Below are 23,304 nucleotides of genomic sequence, written 5' to 3'. Positions count from 1 at the left end.
AAGATTTTTTTTTTCGCCAATAATTTGATGACCGGCGTCAGCTCCGGTAGGAGACTCAAAGTGTCAACTTTGAGTCTCCTACCGGAGACATTCGCATCTTTCCGCCAGTCATCAAATTATTGGCTTAGGAAATCGACAAAAAACAAAACAATCGCCATGAATTGAAGGCTTCAAGGGGTGTGTATAATTGATAGAAAATAAGTCATTTTTTTGGGTGAACTATCCCTTTAACACGGAGGATTTTACAGTGTGAGGTGACGTGAAAAAGCACATATGGTCTGGTGTGTGTTTTGTGCCCACGGCCTCTCTTGCTAGAGACAGCAGTGCTCTTAACGTTTGTTTCTGCTCCTCCTTCCTCCTCCTGAACCGGACCTCCTTACAGACGGAGGTAAACTCCACATGGGCCCGTAATGAGCCCTCTCCTCCAGTCCCGTTCCCCCATAGGCATGCTCTGTCAAAGTCTGTCCTCTTCTTCTCTTCTTGTGTGTGTGTGTTTTGGGTAGAACCACCTCCCCCAGTATAGCGGGGATCTGTGTTTTTTACCACTGTGTGTGTGTCTGTGTGTGTGTGTGTGTGTGTGTCTGTGTGTGTGTGTGTGTGTGTGTCGTGCGCATGTGGATTAAAACAAAACCTTTCATGCAATGCTGTAACTATACACATGCTAACGAGGAAATCTTGCGTGCGCGCGTGTTTGTGTGAGCGAGCGAGAGTGTGTGTGTCAGAGAAACGAAAGGTCACTTTCGCTGTTTTAAGGATTAATACATTTCCGGGTTGTGTTTCCACGTATAGTTAATCCATAGTCTCTGTGTTTGTGCCACAGTGTTTCTCTTTCTTGGTGTTGTCTCTCTCTCTCTCTCTCTGTGTGTCGATTTCCACACTGTGAGTACAGCCACTGTTGATGATAATGTGCCGGGCCACACTTATATATACTAATAGACTTAGTGTTTTAACCATCTCCTCACCGCTGCCCCTCTCCCTTTGCCTGTTCGGCTTCATGTGTATGCACAGCACTTGCATGACAGTTATTGGTATGATCCGACCTTCCCCTGGCCTTGTTACCTTCCTTATAACCATATATTTACCACGCTCGTGTTTTTGTGTTGGTGTCTGTGCACCTGTGTGCGTGTCTGAGCTCAGCCACGGTCTAAAAGCCACTCAAGCCCTGATCCTGTATGCTTTGTCAACGACAGACAGCGAACATAGCAGATCTACAAGCTCACAACCAGTGGTGGAAAAAGTACTCAAATTCGTATCAGTACCACAATGTAGAAATACTCCATTACGAGTAAAAGTCGGGAATTCAAAATTTACTTGAGTAAAAGTACAAAAGTATTCAAATTATACTTAAAGTACCAAAAGTAAAAGTGCTCATTATGCAGAATGTCCCGTTTCAAGTTTTCAAATGTATAGAAATCTTTTGAAAATAGCAGATCTACAAGCTCACAATGCGTCGCATCGCGACACATTGTGAAATTGTAGATCGGCTATTTTCAAATGGCCGAAATGTATATATATAGGTCTGAAGTGGTTAATGTATGTTTTGTAATAATAATCACAATCTACAAAGTAACTAGTAACTAAAGTTGTCAAATAATTGAAGTGAAGTGAAAGTACAATATTTTCCTCTGAGATGTAGTGGATTAGAAGTAAAAGTATTGAAAATTTGACATACTCCAGTAAATTATAAGTGGTTTCAATGAGCCTCAGACACTCACACACACAGAGACACACACACACAGACACACACAGGAACCTGTCATCCTCCCATGGGTCCATTTTAAAAGCTGTAAGGGGAACGCTGCATCACAGGCTGTGGGTTTTTTAACACACTCTCTCTCTTCCCGGAGCAGAAGATAGCCCAAGAGAGGGAGAAGTTTGCAGATGAGGACAGCATCTTCTTCACGCTGGGAGAATGCGGCCTCATCTCCTTCTCTGATTACATCTTCCTCACCACCGTGCTCTCCAGTATGTATCTGATTGAACCCTATCTATAAACCCTCAACATTTATTAACTAATGTATTAAAAAAAAAGAAATCTTCTAAAATAATAACCAAAGTATAAAATAGGGCTTAACTCATTCAGTGCCAAACTTATTTCTGGCTTTATCACCCCTGTGCCAAGGCCAAAAATACATTGTAAAAAAAGAAAGTGCTTAGGAGCCGAGATACAGCCTTTTTCAGTAAGAAGTTAAACAAGTGAATGGAGCAGCAAATCTTCAAATCATGATATCTTGGGTTCTGAACATTTAAAAAAAATAATAATAATAAAAAAATATATATACTATTATTATTATTTTTTATGACGTCGGTGACGTCATTGGCACTCTGGGCTTATGAAAAACGTGACGTCGGCGATGTCAATGGCACTGAATGAAATGAAAAATACTTTTTTTCTATCAATTAGTCACCCCATGGAGACTTGAATTCACAGATATTTTTTTGTTTTTGTCGCATTCCTAAGCCAATAATTTGATGACCAGCGATTCCGGTAGGAGAGACAAAGGAGACTGCATGTGTCTCCTACCGGAACCACTGCCGGTCATCAAATTATTGGCTTAGGAATGAGAAAAAAAACTAAAAAATATCCATTCATTCAAGTCTCCATGGGGTGACTAATTGATAGGAAAAAAATACTTTTTTGGGTGAACTATCCCTTTAATGATTGAAGGAGCATGTCTCCGTCACTAGGTCATTGTCTACACAGCTTTGACTATATATCGTACAGACTATTTTCCTGTTCATTATTTTATAGTTTAGGTAATTATTTTCTTTCTTTTGAATTTGTTTACATTTTCTCCAAAGAACGTTACCGAACTTACCTGAATAAGTGAGTCAATTATATATCATGGCCGTTTTAAATGTGTTCATAAATCAATCTTTCCTCCAGGGACAATTGTTGGCTACACTTTTCAAATAAATCCACATTTAAAAAATCATTAAAATGCTTGACCTAACTTTGACGCAAAATTACCTTGCAATGATATTTAGCGTGTTGGAGTATCTCACTCAAGCAAGTTTCCGGTGTGTGCAAATTGATTTTCATTCTGAAATGAATGGAATCCACTGGCTGCCTCAAAAAATCAACCAAACCACTGTATGCTTATGGGAAACGATTTGCAGTAATCAATGGTCTAAACATGTCTGTAGGGTCCATTAAATACAGTCAGGATATTTTGCTTGTTTGTCCCCTACACTTTGTTTCCCTGATTTGCCAGCAAAAAAAAATAAAAGGAAAAAAGCACAGCCTTGGGGATTTCACTGTCCATTCTGCTTTACAAATGTCTGATATAATAATGCTAGCGAGGCCAGAATTATGTCCTCCTGCTCAGTACGGTGTAAATAACTGTCAGTTGTTACAACGGATAACGGTTTGTCTGGCAAGTTATCTCTACTAGTTATCTTGTTTCACTGAAAGAGTGTTTTGTCTTTGTTTTATCTATAACTGAGCTACCGCTATATTGATTGATGTGCCGGCCGTATTGGCCTTGAGACTTGCATTCTGTTATGAATGTGTCGACAGTCCAGACTAAGAGCGATGGGGCGTTAGGTCCCCTCTTTTCCAAAAGGCCAGTAAACTTTTATTCCCAACTTGACTTTGACCATTCAACATTAAAAAAAGAACGGTTTTCTCATTTGTATGAGATTTGTCACAGAGGAGATTATCAAGGGCAAGTCCTTCATTAGCACACAGGCAGGACACCTTATGCTTGGTCTCAGTCCATTTAATCCACTTCATCTAAGAAATATCTCCTTTCTTGACGTGATACGCACGCACGCACGCACGCACGCACGCACGCACGCGCGCACACACACACACACACACACACACACACACACACACACACACACACACACACACACACACACACACACACACACACACACACACACACACACACACACACACACACACACACACACACACACACACACACACACACACACACACACACACAGCCTGTTCCCTCTTGTCAGCGATTCATCTTTATCGCTCCATACACAGTCTCCGATGCATCCCATATCTGATGGAGTCGGTATTGAACTCTGCAGGTTGTTCTGGTGATACAGCGAGCCCCATTGTGTTGTCCTGTGTCGATCTCAGTGTATTATAAACAGTGTCCCTGACTCTTCTGTACGTGTGTCCCCTGTGGTTTCTAGCTCCCCAGAGGAACTTTGAGATTGCCTTCAAGATGTTTGATTTGAACGGCGACGGAGAGGTGGATCTGGAGGAGTTTGAGCAGGTTAGGATTCAGCAGCACACCATCCAGAATACAATTCAAATATACCACATCAACAACAAACAAAAAAGAGCACGCCTGCCCATTACAATGGTATATACCACAATATCCACATCCAGATCGTATTACAGTAAGCCATATTACACAAAGAGGCAATAAGGATAAGCCCTGCACTGACATACTCTACTGTCACAAGACCAGAGGAAGACAAAGAGCAGTGCTATTGTATTACAGCCTAATATCTCTCTGCCATTAGTTCTGATGGGCTTTTCAGTATCACTACAGCACTACCACCATTATCGCTTTCATAGAGGTGTTTTTTCAGACCTCACACCTTTTATTTGAACTTCTTCCTTCACTAATAGACCTGTTTAAAATGGGGGAAGCTACTGAATAAATTGCATCGAACTAGCTCATCACCTTTACTCAGGACTTCCTCTGTTCTTTTCTGCTAGATGTGTTATTTTCTGGGCATAACAAGGGAATTGAATTCACCATACAATTGTAAGGTTCTTACCTTTCACCGCGGAGACTAGTAGGGTTTTGAATCCTCCACAGTGCCTCCAGCTTGGCTGGGCGTTCCAAGGGAGCTATCATCATTGACTTATGGGACATGGGACTAGAATACACAGGGAATCGAGAATTAGCATAATGACTAAATTGGGAGATAAGGGATTTATTTTGGTCATTTGTTAACACATTCACTGCCAGGGGTTTTCTAAAACAGGCTTTAGCTTCTGCCTGCATTTTTAAGCATTCTGACTAATCTTTCAAGAACCACAGAATTTTTTTCTCCAGTATGATCGATCCCCTGATGGTTGCTAATCACGGTTGCTAATCATGGTTGCTAATTCCGTGAAAAAAAAAAAGACATCGCGACCTCCCGTTCGCTTGTTATACGCCGTTGAAAATAGCACGTTTCGCCAAAAATACACAGTAAAACACAGAAGCCGAGATACAGAATATTTCCCAAATACTTTAAACAGGAAGTGAATGGAGCAGTAAATCTTTGGATCACGTTATCTCCTGGTTCTGTGAGAACAAAAAAATAAAAAATATTAACTTTTTTTTTGTTGAAATGACTGAGATCTCCGTCAATGGCAGGGAATGTGTTAATATAAAGGTTTTGTTTTAGCTGAATGTCATCATGCCTTCACACACTGTCCAGGTCCAGAGCATCATCCGTTCTCAGACCAGCATGGGCATGCGACACAGAGACCGCTCCACCACGGGCAACACCCTGAGGACGGCCGGCTGTAGCTCTGCACTCACCACCTACTTCTTCGGAGCCGACCTCAAGGGCAAGCTCACCATCGGCAGCTTCCTGGAGTTCCAGAGGATGCTGCAGCATGACGTGCTCAAACTAGAGGTTAGATTTTACAGCAGTACTACAGCAGTTTTTGCCAAGTGTGTTGTCAACAAAACAGAGTTGTCTGTCTCCAAAATAAATTGTCTGGTCTGTTTTGTGTTGTGAATAGTACTCTTTCCCTGGGCTTTGAAAGTTGATTATAACTCCCTTTTCTTTCTCCTTCTGGAACACCTGAGCAGTGAGCACCCCCCTTGTACTGTCTGCCTCCGCCGTAACAAGTACTCATTGCCGTCAAGCATACCATGTGGTTCCTCTATTAACCCTTTAAGGCCGGGAAGGGAACGCATGTGTGTCATTTTAAGGTTTCTTTGGCTATTCAAAAATAGCAGATCTACAAGCTCATAGCGCGGCACTTGGTGCCGCGCTATGAGCTTGTAGATCTGCTATTTTTGAGAAATCGTGAAAATGTGTGCAAATCTTTAGTTTGAATATATATGTATACTTTTTTAAAGCAAAAGTTTTTAACTCAAATCTTTGCTTCTGGGGATTTTACAAATGTCTAACAGTTTGTTTTCCCTAAAGTTTTTTTAAATAGATTTTTTACTTATGTTATATATATATCAACTTATTATCAACTTTTTTCATGTCAAGGACCCCCCAAAATAATATGTATTTGTCCGCGGACCCCCTCCCATCTAAGAATATTTTGTTCCAGGGACCCCCCAGAAGCAAAGATTTGAGTTGAAAATAAAAGATTTGCAAAAATAAATCTAAAAATAGCAGATCTACAAGCTCATAGCGCGGCACGCTTGTATATATTTTATATAGCCAAAGAAACCTTAAAATGACACAGATGCGTTCCCGGTCTTAAAGGGTTAATTAGCGTGGACGCTAGTTCTGTAGACATGCCATCCGAAGCGCTGAGGAACAGGATTTCTTCTGCCAGTAGACGCTCCGGCAAAGGCCCCGCCGTGTCGTTAATGAACTCCCCGCTCTGCTGCTTCAAGGAGCCAAATGATAAAACAGCAGTTAACACACTGGACCATCCTCATCTTTAAGACTCTGTGTCAATGCCTCTATCTCTATATACCTCCCTCTCTCCCTCCCTCCCTCCCTCCCTCCCTCTCTCTTATCTCCCTCTCTCCCTCCCTCCCTCCCTCCCTCTCTCTTATCTCCCTCTCTCCCGCCTTCTCTCTCTTTCCCTCTAATTGCTGATGCTGCATCACTGCTTGGGCTTTAATTCAGCACCTAAATCTTTTTCATGGCCGGATGGCCCTCCAGTTGCTTATGTTCCCCCCCCTGCACCGACTCTTTTTCTCTCTCTCAGGCTTAATTTACATTCTGTTGAACGCGGGCCAGAAATGGCTGATCTACAAGCTCGCACCGCTTTTTTTCCCCCTCTTTCTTTGACACCATCGTAGAACAAAGTGTAAATCGGGTCTCAAGTCTCTCTTGACTCACTTCTGTGTTTCATATACATTCCTGGCAAGTGGTCACACATTTAGTGTAAAATCGGGGATTCACAACTTCGATACGATTTCGATACGATACGATACGCACTTTTTTATTATGAAAATATATGGGGGAGAAAAAAAGCAAATGCAAACAAATAATTCTGTTTTTGCATTATTCAGAAATGCAAACTTGTAGCTTTTCAGCTACAATAGTCGTTTTGAATCCAAATAGGGCAATAGTGTGACACCTGACCCAAAAAAACATGTTGTCACCCTTTTCACCTCGGGCTGTTTGCATGCCTGATTATTATATTGTTACAAAAAACGATATTTTTTCCCCAAAACGATACATATCGTCACGAAAACGTATCGCGATATATCGCGGGACGATATATCAGCACACCCCTAAAAATCGGGGATTCAAATTCACCTTTCACATACGTAAAAAAAGAACGGAACTTTTCGATAGCAGAGGGAGAGGGCGTGGAATCGGAGAATCCCAGCGGGTATGTGGTGGTTCTCTCTTTATGAGCCTGTCCGTGCGTGACTGTCCATGCACGGTGAAACGAACAAGCCGCGCTGCAGTCTTTTAATCAGCCCTTCAACTCACCAAGTCGGACTTCCATTTGTGCATGCCATGAACGTGTCAGAGGCCCCACCGCAACACTTGGTGTGTTGCACTCCCAAGCCATTCCCTTGCAGGCTTTATTTTGGCTTTGTCATGACTCGTGAAACCCGGCTGTCAGAAGCGTGTTGGAATTAGCATTTTGAAAGCTCGCTGCGGGGGAGGGGGGGGGTAGGGGGGGGCTGGAGGCTGAGTAGGAGCCCCCGCGGCTGTCAAGAGGCCGCAGATGTAAATCAGCCGTATTGACCTGACACGGCCAGGCCCCACTGTTGCTAGCCCATGCTTCCATTGGAACGCTATAAAAATGCACATGCAGAATTAATGTCGCCACGCCAACCCCCAGGCGTGATTCAACTTGAAGGCTGACACCAGTATTTATAGTTTCCCATCTCTCTCTCTAGTCCCTCCCTCCTTCCCTTCATCCTCTGCAACTGTGCCCGACAGCCGACACTCAATCTTTAATAGAGCCACACCGATATATCAGATTTCCAACCCGGAAGAAGGGGTGATTTCGCCTCATGCGCTGGGGGAGCAATTCAATGCAAGTGGATGGGAGGGGATATCCGGGGCCCTCTCTATAATTTTTAACTCTATGGACGTAGCGCGTGGAAGGAACACGTTATTCCAACCAGTTCCTTTCCCCTCCATCAGGCACGCTCCCAGTGCCCACAGCGTCCCCGGCGGGAATCGAACCCAGGACTTTCTAGCTGTGAGCGCTTCCGACTGCGCCACCGTGCCCCCGATATATCAGATTATTAGATTTTTTCGGTATTGACAATTATGCAGCCGATGTGTCCCGGGTTTTAACCACTTACAACCTGGTGTCCCTATTATGGGCATGCCATTATAGGTGAAAATATATATTTTTTGTTTTAATACGTTTTACGAATTAGCCGATTGTATAGATTGGCTATTTTGAAGTTTTCTATATTTGCTAAACTTTCATAAAACGTTTTTCTTGTTTTCTTTTACAAATGTATGGGTAATCAGTGGACTAGGATTCTCCAAAATCAACGAATGCCATTGATTGATTGAACCCAAAACAATCTGTCATGGGTCTGGCTCTAATCTTTAACCGTCTCTCCCCTCCCCCGCAGTTTGAGAGGAACGACCCCGTGGACGGTAGGATCACAGAGAGGCAGTTTGGAGGCATGCTGCTGGTCTACAGCGGGGTCCAGTCCCGTAAACTCAAACTGATGCAGAAGGGCCTGAAGAAGATGTTCAAGGATGCACAGGTGTGTGTGTGTGTGTGTGTGTGTGTGTGTGTGTGGGTGGGGGGGGTGTATCGCAGATGTCAAACTTGGTTACGATAAGGCTAGCTCCGTGGTTAAACGCCTCAATTAGCAAAAAAGAGAAGAAGACGGAACGGCGTGGAAAGCTATATTCCTCCCGGGCTACCAGGCAAAGCTGCTGTAGCTCAGCCTCCCCGGGGAATTCAGACTGCAGTCAGCATCTCTCCTTCTCATCCTCCCTCTCTCTGCCTCTCATCTCTTCTTCTTATACTGTATGTCTCCCTGTGTTGTCTTTCTGCCATACCCACCAGGTAAATTAAAAGTGGCGTTCACTGTACCAGCTGTTTTTGGAAGCATATGAGACCATCAGTATTGTGACGTGTGTGTGTGTGTGTGTGTGTGTGTGTGTGTGTGTGTGTGTGTGTGTGTGTGTGTGTGTGTGTGTGTGTGTGTGTGTGTGTGTGTGTGTGTGTGTGTGTGTGTGTGTGTGTGTGTGTGTGTGTGTGTGTGTGTGTGTGTGGGGGTGGGTGGGGGTGGGTGGGTGTGGGGGGGAGTGGTGGAAAAAGTACTCACATTTCTTACTTAAGTAAAAGTATCAATACTGCAATGTAGAAATACTCTGTCCAGAATTAAAAATTTACTTGAGTAAAAGTACAAAAGTATTGGCATCAAAATGTACTTAAAGTACCAAAAGTAGAAAGTGCTCATTATGCAGAATGTCCCGTTTCACAAGTTTTCAAATGTATAAAATGTATAAAAATCTTTTGAAATAGCCGATCTACAAGCTCACAATGCGTCGCGACATATTTTGAGCTCGTAGATCGGCTATTTTCTAATGGCCAAAATGTATATGGGGCTGAACTAGGTAATGTATGTTTTATAATAATAATCCAAATCTACAAAGTAACTAAAGTTTTCAAATAATTGTAGTGGAATAAAAGCACAATATTTGTCCGTGTCAGAGCCTTCCCTCTAACTACCTGCCCAACGCTCGCTCACTTCCTCTGCCTTCTCTCAGCTCCATCTTCCACCGTCTGCATACAAAGCACCCCGATCCCTGACGTTTAGGCCTCCGTGCCTCCCTCTCAACTACTCGGCTCTGATATTCATCAACAATCCTATTAACTCGGTTCCCGTTTGGGTGGAATATTGGCAACTGGTAGTAAGAGCAAGGTGGTCACAAGGGGAAACATTTCTACTTTTCCTCTGCTCATTTGTCCCTCTGGTGTAATGCTCTCTCCTCTCCTCCCTGTCAGAGGCATTGCTCTGGTGTAATGCTCTCTCCTCTCCTCCCCTGTCAGAGGCATTGCTCTGGTGTAATGCTCTCTCCTCCCCTCCCTGTCAGAGGCATTGCTCTGGTGTAATGCTCTCTCCTCTCCTCCCCTGTCAGAGGCATTGCTCTGGTGTAATGCTCTCTCCTCTCCTCCCCTGTCAGAGGCATTGCCACAATGCAGCGAGCAAAGAGAAATGACCTGCTGGGATGCATGGGAGGCAGGAAGAAAAGCGCACACCGGTGTTGATTTCGTCGACTAAAACTATGACGAAAAATGTTCGTCGGCTACCTTTTTTTTCACTGACGAAAACGAAATAAAAACGAAATAAAAACTAAGCTATGATGACTTAAACTAAGACTAAATATATTGACAATTTTGTCAACAAATAAAAACTAGACTAAAATGTTAGTGAGGGATCTAGTGGAGAAGAGATCCAGTAGAACTAAAAGACAAGTCATTTTATGTTTGTTTTGCGCTCGAAAATAGCCGATCTACAAGCTCACAACGCGTCGCACTGCGACGCGTTGTGGGCTTGTAGATCGGCTTTTTTCAGCATGCAACCAAGTGGAGAATCAGCCATTACGACACCATCAAGGCACCGCAAAATACATTTTAGTCGACTAAATCAACTGTAGATTTAGTCGACTTGAACTAGACAAAAACTAAAACATTTCAGAATGACTAAAATATGACCAAAACTAAATGGAATTTTATTCAAAAGGCTGTGACTAAAACTAGTTTGCTGTCAAAATCAACACTGGCGCACACAGCAACACCGGTTCCATTTCAACTCAAGTGAAATTAACCACGCGAACACAACACTAGCGTCCCTATTCTGGGGGCAAACGTTGGGCAAAAATAGCCGCTAACAAGCTCGCAACATGACGCGTTGTGAGCCTGTAGACTGGCTTATTTACGGTGAAGACGTTTGATGTAGAGGGAAAAACAGGAGGGAGCTCTAATATAGACCCCCTGGGGACTCCAGTTAACGAAGTCTATAGGGTTTATATGTGCATATTTTACTATGCGCAGTGGTATTCCAAGCATGCAGAGAAAGTGTATATTATGAGCGCACCCTCTTATTCAAGCTGTTGGTGTGACAGGTGGCCTCATGCTGGTGCACTGCCCACGTCACTGTAAATGAGCCCCGTCACTTAATTAGCTGTATTCATGTTACACCTCCAGTGTGCACATCCCCAAAGGCACTGCAGCAATCTCTCTCTCTCTCTCTCTCTCTCTCCCTCTCTCCCTCTCTCCCTCTCACCCCCTCCCTCTCTCCCTCTCACCCCCCAGGATAGCATGTAATAGGGGTTCTCTGTGATTTGCATAAATGTATCGCAGATGTCAAACTTGGTTACGATAAGGCTAGCTCCGTGGTTAAACGCCTCAATTAGCAAAAAAGAGAAGAACACGGAACGGCGTGGAAAGCTATATTCCTACCAGGCGAAGCTGCTGTAGCTCCGCCTCCCCGGGGAATTAAGACTGCAGTCAGCATCTCTCCTTCTCATCCTCCCATCTCTCTGCCTCTCATCTCTTCCTCTTATACTGTATGTCTCCCTGTGTTGTCTTTCTGCAAATACCTGCGAGGTAAATTAAAAGTAGCATTCACTGTACCAGCTGTTTTTGGAAGCATATGAGACCATCAGGTGTGTGTGTGTGTGTGTGTGTGTGTGTGTGTGTGTGTGTGTGTGTGTGTGTGTGTGTGTGTGTGTGTGTGTGTGTGTGTGTGTGTGTGTGTGTGTGTGTGTGTGTGTGTGTGTGTGTGTGTGTGTGTGTGTGTGTGTGTGTTAGTGCGACTGTCTACCTCCGCCTGTCTGTGTCTTATTATTTATCTGTGTGTGTCAGATAGTTCCTCCCACCACATCATGGAAGCTGCTTCCTAAAGCCTAATTTATTCTTTGGCAAATGTCATATTCTCACATCGACACTTTACCTCAGTCGAAAATACGTTATTTTTGTTTGTATGTTATTTTTGTTTACACGTGTCGGCCAAAGCATAACCTAAGGTGGGCTCACACTATAGAATAAGCAAGTTGATTTTGGGTAGTCGTGAGTAAGCCTGTCACAATTAGTACATAATCGTCTAATCGCAATTATTTGAGATAATCGCAATAATGTTTGCATAATCGTTTCCATGTTGAAAATTTTACACACATTTTCAAATATTAAAGAAAGCAGAAATAGCAGCTTACAACGCGTCACAAGCTTGTAGATGGGCTATTTCTGCTATTTTTACACATAAAATTATTAAATATGTCAATAATTTCTTTGTATATTTCAGTTATTTGTCATATCAAAGGCTTCATACGTTCATGTGTTCCAATGTTCAATGGCCAAACACACAATTAAATTGTTAATCGCAATTATTTGAGTGACGGTGAGGGGCGTTCCCTGTTCTAGCCTGATGGAGGGGCATTCCCTGTTCTAGCCTGATGGAGGGGCTTTCCCTGTTCTAGCCTGATGGAGGGTCTTTCCTTGTTTTAGCCTGATGGGGAGAGATTATCTGGCAAGATTATGCTTGTAGTGTGAGCAGTTCAAAGATCCAATCTGAAACCTCTTGATTTCCTGATTGTGATCATTTTCAAATATGTTTGATATTTGTCTGGATTATTACATCACTACTGTCCGAGTGGAACGGCGGGAGTGGCGAGCGACTGAGAAAACAATAATACTACAAGGAGACAAGACGTTCAGTAAAAGAGTTTCTGACACACCGACCGGTCAAAACCTCGACCAATAACGTTTTTTCCCTCTCTCTCCCTTTAGGGCATCTCGTTTGAGGAAGTGGAGAACTTCTTCACGTTTCTTAAGAACGTGAACGACGTGGACACGGCCCTGAGCTTCTACCACATGGCCGGAGCGTCCATAGATAAAGGTACACCACCACCTCGTTAGCCCTGGTCCCCCCCCCCCCCACCTGGTCTCTCTCTGTGTCGTCATTCTGCTTTCTCAACACTTTTTTCTTGTTCTCATTCTCACACCAAACTTTGCCACTTTCTATTCACCCGCTGCCCAGGCTCTGGGTCCCAGGGTTGTGTAAACGCTCCAGTCAGACAGATGCTCTCTCTGCATCTCATTTCTCTTGTACTAGCTCTGCTCTTCTTCTCCCATTGTTGTTGAACCAGTTACGCCCCATATACTTTGTTGTGTGAAATAATCGTGATTTGGGGGCACGGTGGCGCTGTCGGTAGCGCTGTCGTCTCACAGCTAGAAGGTCCTTGGTTCGACACTGTGCGTTCAGTGCGTGTTCGTGGGGTTGGTGAAAGGGCCTTTCTGTGTGGAGTTTGCATGTTCTCCACGTGTCCCCTAGGGTAGGTACCCTAAAAAAAAACATGTAGTAATCCTGGTCCCTGTACTGCCTCCCCCTGGTCAGCCGGGGCGCCTGATGGAGGGGAAAGGAACTGGTTGTAATAACGTGTTCCTTTCACGCGCTACGTCCTACCGGGGAAACTCCCCCCTGTCAGGTGATAAGAAGCGACCTGCTCACTCCTTGCATTGAAGGAAGCATGAGCTCAGTTCGGGGCTCTCCCCAGGCTGGCAGAGGGAGAATAGTGCCCAGGATTACAAGGCATTGGCACTGGGTGAAAAAAAATAGGGTTACAAAATCGTGGGATACATTTTTATTATTAATTTATAAAAGATTTTCCCAAAATGTGGACACCAGGGTTAATGTGGTTGAACACTTAACCAGACAGATGCCCTCTCTGCGTCCCATTTTCCTGGCCTCACTCCCAGTCTGAAAGTGTTCCATTTCCACTCCACTCATCCTCCTCCGACTTTGTCATCTTTTTGACCAGACTGAATGTCCTCTGGGCCAAGCACACCTGCAGCACAATATACGCCAAAATAGTCTGGGGCCATGAGGTTGCACATAAGTGCATAAAACCTCTTCTCGCCACAAGCAGCATCATGATAGTTCCGCACGCACGCACGCACGCGCACACACACACACACACACACACACACACACACACACACACACAGACACAGACACAGACACACACGCACGCACGCACGCACGCACGCACGCCGGTGTCATTATCAGGGGAGTGCAGGTTCCGGCAGAAGGTGACAAACGATCAGCAGGTAACGGCTTCAGTCTGGGGCACTGACTGGCCATGTTATTACATCTACAGTCAGCTGTTGCCACCATCCATCAAGTGCCCTTAAGTCTTTTTTATTTAAGTTTTATTTTGTGGACATTTCCTCAAATGGTTTGCCTATAATGACACGTCCAAAATAGTGATGGCAGAGCGGAAGTGGTTGTTAAGCCGTGTGTGTGTGTGTGTGTGTGTGTGTGTGTGTGTGTGTGTGTGTGTGTGTGTGTGTGTGTGTGTGTGTGTGTGTGTGTGTGTGTGTGTGTGTGTGTGTGTGTGTGTGTGTGTGTGTGTGTGTGTGTGTGTGTGTGTGACAGAAGAAAATGACCAAAACACATTCAAATGGAACACGTTCCGCTGCAGTTCTTTAATTTTGGAATTGGATTTCCATCCTCGGTGACCTTGCTCACTCAGATGTTAATGATAAGAGCCATTCATTACACAGGGCACAGACCTGTGTCCTTCATCTTTCACCAAAGTGATGTTTCTCTCATTGATTGCAGTGACTCAGCTCCTGGATTAGAGTCCAGATGTAGCCTGTCAGCAGAGCTGTTAGTTCTGATCCACTGATGTCACGGCTGCTGAGCACTAGTCTGAGCATCTGTGTGTGGGTGTGTGTGTGTGTGTGTTAGGGGTGTGCCGATACACTAATTTCATTAAACGATACGATACGATATTGGGCTCACGACATCGATACGATATATGGCACTTTTTTATTATGAAAATATATGGGGGGGGGGAAAGCAAATGCAAACAAATATTTCTGTTTTGCATTATTCAGACATGCAAACTTGTAGCTTTTCAGCTACAATAGCCGTTTTGAATCCAAATAGGGCAATAGTGTGACACCTGACCCGAAAAAAAAAACATGTTGTCACCCTTTTCACCTCGGGGCTGTTTGCATGCCTGATTATTATTATTATTAAAAAAAAAAGATTTTTTTCCCCCCCAAAACGATACATATCGTCACGAAAACGTATCGCGATATACCCACCCCGTGTGTGTGTGTGTGTGTGTGTGTGTGTGTGTGTGTGTGTGTGTGTGTGTGTGTGTGTGTGTGTGTGTGTGTGTGTGTGTGTGTGTGTGTGTGTGTGTGTGTGTGTGTGTGTGTGTGTGCGTGCGTGCGTACTTGTGAGGGCCAAAATGTCCCCACATGTATAGTAGAATTTGAGAAATAGATATTGCGATTGGACCATGTTCCTGCTCCTCACATTGATTGCCTAGATCAAGTTAACTCGTTAAAAAAATGTTTTTTATTATTTATATTTTTTTATTATTTTTTATTATTTGACCCAAAGACCAAGGAGATATGATTTTTCAAAGATCTAGACTCCTATCCACTTCCTGGTTAACTTAAAACTTAAACATTCTGTATCTCGGCTCCTGAGTACTTTTTTTTTTTCAATTAAAAATCTCTGGCAGTGGGCAAACGCGGCCAGAAATAATTCAGGCAGTGAATGTGTTAAGATAAATGGTTACGGTATCCCTATTTTATACTTAGTTGTGCGACGATGTCTCACGACGAAAAATAGCCGATCTACAAGCTCACAACGCCAGCTTGTAGGTTGGTTATTTGTATTTTTTCGTCTATTTTCAGCTATCTTCAAACAATGCTGTCCTAAAGTTTTGATGTCCTCACAAGTGTAGTAATACAAACGTGTGATGCGTGTCTGTAGGTGAGATTTGTGGTAAGAGCGTGTGTGGGTGGGGTGGGGGGCGATTGTTGACAGCAGCAGCAATCTGGTCTTAAGCTGGCTCTGTAGAGATCCACCAGGCGTGCATCTGCAAAATTAGGAACAGAAATGCCTATCTTCCTATAAAAACACACTCTCCTCCTCCTCACCCTTCATCCGCACCTTGTTTTGTTACACCCTTGTACAGGATATTAGAGTAGAGTGACATTTAAGATTCTCTTGTTTGTGTTCAAAGCCCTGTAACTGTCTTGCACCTTCCCTATATTGTGGAACTTTTAGACAAATCCCTCAGGCTCCAGGTCACTCAGATTTGACAGTCAGTTGTATTATGTAGGTTATTTCGCTGATTGAAATAACCTATTAAATATGTAGGCCTTTATACTTATACTTAATGGTTTCATGACATGCTGGTTTACAAAACATTTATCTGTTCTTTATCGTGGTCCTTCAAACGTGTTTTAAAAGATTTTAACTGAGCCTAATTATTCAAAAAATCCCAGACCACAGAAAATCCACTGAATTTCAGTTTTTTTGGCCGTGTAATTGAGGTCAGAAAACCTAAAAATAAAAAATAAAATATAGAAATTTGAAGTCAAGAAACCTTTAATACATACTGGGAGTATTTTATTTTGTCGTCTTGTTATCTGACTATTTTCCTTTGTTTCTTCTCTATTCTCTGGACTACATTTTGTAATTGCAAATCGTTGTAGCTTGCCTTGTGTGGAAAACGATTTCACTAGTTTGTTCCATCTTCATTTACGAAGATTGCACTTGGTGGGTCTTTGGTGTGTTTGGCATTGGGAAGTAAACACTCAAAACACAGCGAAGCCAGTATGTGATCGCACACCAGCTGGCAGAAGAAAGGTCTCAGTCTCTCCCCAAATCCCTGTTTTGGAACCTGTGAAACATGCCCCACCGTTCACTCGTCGCCCCCATTGTTCCTCTTTGGCTTTGAATGCAGCCACTTTATACGCCAAATAAAATTCTGTTGCCATTCTACCCTGAAGTGACAGATTGAGTTCAGTGAGCAGGCTGAAAGTGTCGGCACAGGTAAGCAAGTTTCGGTATCCATTCCTCATCGTCAGTGAAATTGTGCTACCAGCTGGGACTTTTGAATGAATATGAATGTTCATAGCTCCCCATCGAGTGAAGACTTGGAAATGATTATGAATCTCACTTTCCAGCCATTATATTAAAGGTCCCGTCGTATTGTAATTTATATGTGCCGGGTTGGGAGAAAGCCAGGAATGTTTTCGTAGTATTCTTCTGTTACAGGTTTGTTGTGGCCATGAATGTTATTGTAAAATATGAACATTTAGCACCTCGTTGAGGTGCTGCACAGACTTAACGAGTCACGCTCAATGAGTTTCAATGGGTTTTTGTTAATTACTCTTTTGTTTTGATTAAGTAGGCTAGCTACCCAAAACATTAGTGAGAGATGGCAGCGAGGACTGAGGGCGGCTGTTCTCCAGATACATAATGGTCATCTGAGGTGTAAAGTAACTAAGTACATTTACTCAAGTACTGTACTTAAGTAAAATTCAGTAAAAGTAGCGATGCATTGTGAGCTTGTAGATCCGGCTATTTTCAAAAGATTTTTATACATTTTAGACATATGATAACTTGTGAAACAGGACATTCTGCATAATGTCTACTTCTACTTTTGGTACTTTAAGTACATTTTTTTTTTACTTTTGTACTTTTACTCAAGTACATTTTTAATTGTGGACTTTTACTTGTAACAGTTTACTTGTTGCAGTATTGATACTTTTACTCAAAATGTGAGTACTTTTTCCACCACTGAGGCCATATTATTGGGAGCTACAGTGTGCGGTCCTTTCTTGCTTTTTGATCTCCGTTCATGTAAGATCCAGCACCTGCCTTCAAAGGATGTGTGGATATGCGTGACTTCCTTTGATCTTGTTTGATATCACGTATAAAAAATAAAACTCCTTTCTGTGCGCACTGGTGTCGCGGACCACCAGCGAATGGGGTCACGGACCTCCAGTGGTTCGAGGACCACCGCAGGTTGGGGGGACCCCTGATGCAAGGCACCGACTGGCAGGGGGAGCAGGGGGTTGAACCGGGAGCCTTTTTTTGTTCCCAGACAGCCACTCCCACCTCGTGAGCCTGAAGCCAATCAGGCGATGCGTTGTGTGCTGAGCTTGTATGTCGGCTCTTTTTGGCACACAACACTGTTTGTTTTTGTAACCCCTTTTTTTTCACCCAGTGCCAATTACCTATGCTGTAATCCTGGGCGCTACTCTCCCTCTGCCAGCCTGGGGAGAGCCCCGTACTGAGCTCATGCTCCCTTCAATGCATGAGGAGTGAGCAGGCCGCTTCTTATCACCTGACAGGGGGGAGTTTCCCCGGTAGGACGTAGCGCCTGGAAGGAACACGTTATTACAACCAGTTCCTTTCCCCTCCATCAGGCGCCCAGGCTGACCAGGGGGAGGCAGTTTAGAGACTGGGATTACTGCATGTTTTTTGTGAGGGTACCTACCCTAGGGGACACGGGGAGAACATGCAAACTCCACACAGAAAGGTCCTTTCGCCAACCCCACCTAGGGTATGGGCATTGATGACGCAGAGGAGAGAACACGCCCACAGCGTCCCCGGCGGGAAACAACACTGTTGAATGACGGAATATAAATGAAGAATTATGGGATTCTGTATGGAGTATATATATACGTGCTCTCCACGTCTCTCTTTATCTGTTGGGACTATTTTCTCAGCACCCAGCTCTCTCCATCAGGGGGGCCAGTGTCACTTTTCATGCTCACCGTATTTTCACCCTGCCTCCCCCTCTCTTCTCCAGTGTTGTGCCTTTTTATTTTGCAGTTCAATAATCATTGCTTATGATGGAGCTTTTTTCATCTCTCTGTGTTTCTCTTTCTTCTGTTATGACCCTGACGGTCCGTCTCTCTTCCTCTCTCTCTCTCTCTCCATTTCACTCACTTTCCTATTTAATCCTCTCAGGTGGTTTGGCTCCTGCCCCAGTGCTGTTTGCTCCTGTACGCCCCCTTCCTCCTCTTCCTCCTTTGCCTCCTCTTCCTCCTCCTCCTCCTCCAGTCCTCTCCTACCCCCCCCCCCCCCCTTCTCCTTTCTCACATTCATCAGATAGGCTCCCTGGCAGAGGGAGCTCCGTCTGCTATTGATCCCAAGCAGCTTGACTTGCACACAATGTCCTCTGAACAGGTCCTTTTTTGAGCCAGCTCCTGTTCGTGCTCCATGTCCTGCATTAACGTTTATTACTCCTCAGTGCAAATGGTAAATCTCCCTCTCTCTCTCTCTGTCTCTCTCTCTGTCTCTCTCTCTGTCTGTCTCTCTCTCTCTCTCTCTCTCTCTCTCTCTCTCTCTCTCTCTCTCTCTCTCTCTCTCTCTCTCTCTCTCTCTGTCTCTCTCTCTGTCTCTCTCTCCAGCCACCATGAAGCAGGTAGCTCGCACCGTGGCTAAGGTGGAGCTGTCAGACCATGTGTGTGATGTGGTCTTTGCTCTCTTCGACTGCGACGGTAAGCGGCCAACAGTGGTTGTCCACAGTGGTGTAAAGCAACTAAGTACATGTACTCAAGTACTGTACTTAAGTACAATTTTGAGGTATTTTTTACTTTACTGGACTTTTTTACGCCACTACAATTATTTTAAAACTTTAGCTACTAGTTACTTTGTAGATTTTGATTATTATTACAAAACATAGATTAACCACTTCAGCCCTATATACATATACAAGCTCACAATGCGTCGCGATGCGACACGTTGTGAGCTTGTAGATCTGCTATTTTCGAAAGATTGTTATACACTTGAAAACTTGAAATGGGACATTCTGCACAATGAGTACTTTTACTTTTGGCACTTATAGTACATTTTGATGCCAATACCTTTGTACTTTTACTCAAGTACATTTTGAATTCCGGACTTTTACTTGTAACGGAGTATTTCCATATTGCAGTATTGATACTTTTACTTAAGCAAAAAAATGTAGTACTTTTTCCACCACTGAGGGCCGTCATGTCACAGTTGTCACAGTTGTCATGACAGCCAATCAGCACGGCACGGCAGCTGATGTTTATTCACATGAATCGACGCAGACTGATGGATATCATCGCTGCGTGGAAATCATTCCTCTTCATCTGAGCCTCTTTACTTAACGTCCTTTCTCATCATTTCATCATCATTTCTCTCCCTCCCCTCCCCTCTCCCCTCCCCTCCCCTCTCCCCCCCCCACCCACCCTGGCATCCCTCCATCATCCTCCAGGGAACGGAGAGCTGAGTAATAAGGAGTTCATCGCCATTATGAAGCAGCGGTTGATGCGTGGGCTGGAGAAACCCAAGGACATGGGCTTCACGAGGCTGGTGCGCGCCATGTGGAAGTGTGCCCAGGACACGGCCTGGGACTTTGCCACGCCCAAGACGCAGCAGTAGAGACGGGGGCTGTGTGTGTGTGTGTGTGTGTGTGTGTGTGTGTGTGTGTGTGTGTGTGTGTGTGTGTGTGTGTGTGTGTGTGTGTGTGTGTATTCTGTGAATGGCTGAATGTGGGATAAATCATCAGAATCACAACTAAAGCGCCAAAAGCATCCTTCTTGTCTCCCGGACTTAAAGGGATACTTCACTTTCACATAAAATAAACATTTAAAAAATATATTAAAAATAAATGAAAAAAGTAATGGAAAAATCACGGCCCCCTCACGCATTAGAGTGTCCTACTAATGTGTGAGGGGGCCTTTATTTTGCCATAACTTCTTTCATTTTTTTTTTAAATATTTTTTTAATGTTTATTTTATGTGAAAGTGAAGTATCCCTTTAAATAGAGAATGAATGCAAGGAACTCATCAAGACTGCAATTTCTGATAAGCATAATCTAATATGCACGCATGTCATTGTGGTTTCAGAGCTTTGCCAACACAAGTGATTCAATTAACGCTGATGCTGGGGGGGAGCACATCCTGAGGAGACTGCAAAATCCTGAGTGTTCATTTGACACTAAAGTGTGTAAAAATGGTTTTACACGCTCAGAGTTAAAAGCTGCAATCCCTAAAATGTAAGTCCTTCCCCCGGGATTCAAACCGAAGTCTCCGGCCTAGATTAAATTTGTACCTCTGAGATAAAGAGGGAACACCCGCTTGGCTAGAGGAGATGCCAGCTGTCAACCAGTGTTCCTGTATGTGAGCACTGTATTTCTACCTTTCTCAATAGAAGAGCTGGGAGTCCAATCTCCAACCGCTGAAGCAGATTTTGTTATATCGTAATATACTCTACCATGCAGATTAGTCAAAATAACATTTTATTCACAGAATAGAAATTCCTGATTGCAGTTTTAAATTGACACTAAAGATTTTGCAGTGCAGGTTGTGTTGCCTGTCAAAAGGCACTGTGAGTACTTTCTGGTATATTTATTTTTTGCCATATATTCTGTGGGGGAAGTCGGTTCTATAAGCAGGCCAGCAGCAAACCCATTGAGAGAACCCCGTCCCATGCTAAAAGCAGCACTTTTTTATATAACCGCAGTTAACGTGATTTACTCTTCGACTGCAAAGACAACACAGGGAAGTGGATTCAATCTTGCGTGACCTTCAACTGTGTATGTACCACAGCATGTTCCATTCTATATTACTTAAGGACTGCACAATCTCTAAACTGTGTGTTGGAGCAGAGTGAGACGGTAGCTGCTAATCTTGTTAAGCACCATTCGTACTTTTGGCGCACGCCGCTGTCGAGCGTCGAAAATAGACAACCTATGGGACGAACCTCTGTTTATCAGAACTGCGGATGTGACGCTCCGTTGGGCTTGTAGGTCTAATATTTTCTGCGAGCGACGGCGCATAAATTAGGCATTAGTGAGTCTTTCTTCCTGACCCGGGTTCAGCGCATCAGTGCTGTCTTCAGGTCTAGTCTCGTTATCATTGGCCACAAACAGCGTCCACGACGCCTGCCTTGCTCTACAAAGTGTGTATTATTATGAGTGTTATTACTTATTAAATGACTTTATATGAGATGGATATATAAAACAATTGCAATATTAAATGTTTTTAATAACAAAACTGATTTCTGTCTGTTACATACTGTGGTTGACTTGATTCATTTATAGCGGTTAAGAGGTGCACGCACATCAAAACATTCCGACGGGTGCTGGATCAAACTAGATAAACTGTGAACAAAAGGAGAAGGTCAGCGGTCAGAAAAAAACGTTTCGGCCGATGTGGCCTTCGTCAGGTATACTGAGCTGAGGCGGGTATATAAAGAGACAATAGTGGGCAGAGTTCACAAATCTCTGAATGAAGACACCCGGAGACAACGCCCCAATTTGGAATTGGAATTCACAGTCTATGTCAGAGTCAACAACGGATACATAGATCAGCCATTATTATTCCTATGTGGCCATCAGGAAAAAAAGGAAAACAATGACTTGATTCATTTGCCAATTAATATTTTTTATCACCATGGCAGGTGCAACAAAATACAAATGAGTCGATACACTAAACAAAATAATATCCACAAGAATAATTCAAGGGAAATAGAGACATTTCAACCTATAACACTAAAGCAAAGAGAGGGCTGTACACATCTGAAAATATACAGGTATATAAAGCCAGTGTTTGGCTGCCAGGAAGCACAGTGTGAGATTATCTCTGAGGCTTTAAGAAGTCATTTGTCATGGTGTGGCATGAGGAGAGCAGGAAAGCTTTGAGACGATATGTGTGTGTGTGTGTGTGTGTGTGTGCGTGTGCATGTAGGCTACAGGCAACGGTGATGTGTGTGAGCAGCAATAGTCAGCAGTTTTCTGTAATTGAAATGGACAGCATGGGCAGGCTCTGTTGCTATTAATGAATTGTCCTGCTGCTCTTCGTACACACACACACACACACACACACACACACACACACACACACACACACACACACACACACTACTGCAGGGTCCTGAAAACACACACACGTACACGAGTGACTGATGGACGGTAATGGTGCTAAGGAGAGATGGGATGATAGGGATGAGATTAGGTTGCTGGGGGGGGGACCCCCAGACCCCCCCGCTTTGGGGGCGTGGTCAGTATGCAACTATTCTTTTAAGTGTCGTGTTAAGGGACACTTTGACACATTGCTGAGGCCTGGGATCGTACCTGGGATTTATGGCCTGCCAGGCAGGCTCTCTAACCATTCAGCTATGGCCACATCATCAGCAGAGATTCTAAGGCAGTTCTACTCTGTAACAGTAAAGGGGTTTCAGGGGAAACCAGCAAAATGAGGAATGATATAATAAAAGACTGTCTTGCTAATAAAGCGTCATGTCTCTAATTTTTCTGTCTCCGCCAGGCCGAAGGCATGGAGGAGAGTATGTTTTCACTTTGTCCGTCCGTCTGTCCGTCCGTCCGTCCGTCCGTGTG

General features: G+C 43.8%; 1 protein-coding gene across 1 annotated transcript in view; it reads left to right on the top strand.

Annotated features, from left to right (window-relative positions):
- micu1 (mitochondrial calcium uptake 1) overlaps window positions 1-20,518 on the top strand; it is a 70,370-nt gene extending 49,852 nt beyond the window's left edge. Inside the window, exons 6-12 of the mRNA XM_080448650.1 lie at window positions 1,851-1,965; window positions 4,159-4,241; window positions 5,407-5,607; window positions 8,724-8,861; window positions 12,899-13,007; window positions 19,346-19,435; window positions 20,179-20,518. Of these exons, the coding sequence (XP_080304776.1) occupies window positions 1,851-1,965; window positions 4,159-4,241; window positions 5,407-5,607; window positions 8,724-8,861; window positions 12,899-13,007; window positions 19,346-19,435; window positions 20,179-20,345 (903 nt within the window). The 3' untranslated portion in view covers window positions 20,346-20,518. The remainder of the gene's footprint in view (window positions 1-1,850; window positions 1,966-4,158; window positions 4,242-5,406; window positions 5,608-8,723; window positions 8,862-12,898; window positions 13,008-19,345; window positions 19,436-20,178) is intronic.
- Window positions 20,519-23,304: the final 2,786 nt, after the last annotated feature.

Source organism: Gymnoscopelus braueri, assembly GCF_963280865.1.
Source record: "Gymnoscopelus braueri genome assembly, chromosome: 14".
NCBI classification, from domain to species: Eukaryota; Metazoa; Chordata; class Actinopteri; order Myctophiformes; family Myctophidae; genus Gymnoscopelus; species Gymnoscopelus braueri.
The sequence above is the reverse complement of the archived record's forward strand: the minus strand, read 5'-3'. Positions and strand labels throughout refer to the sequence as shown.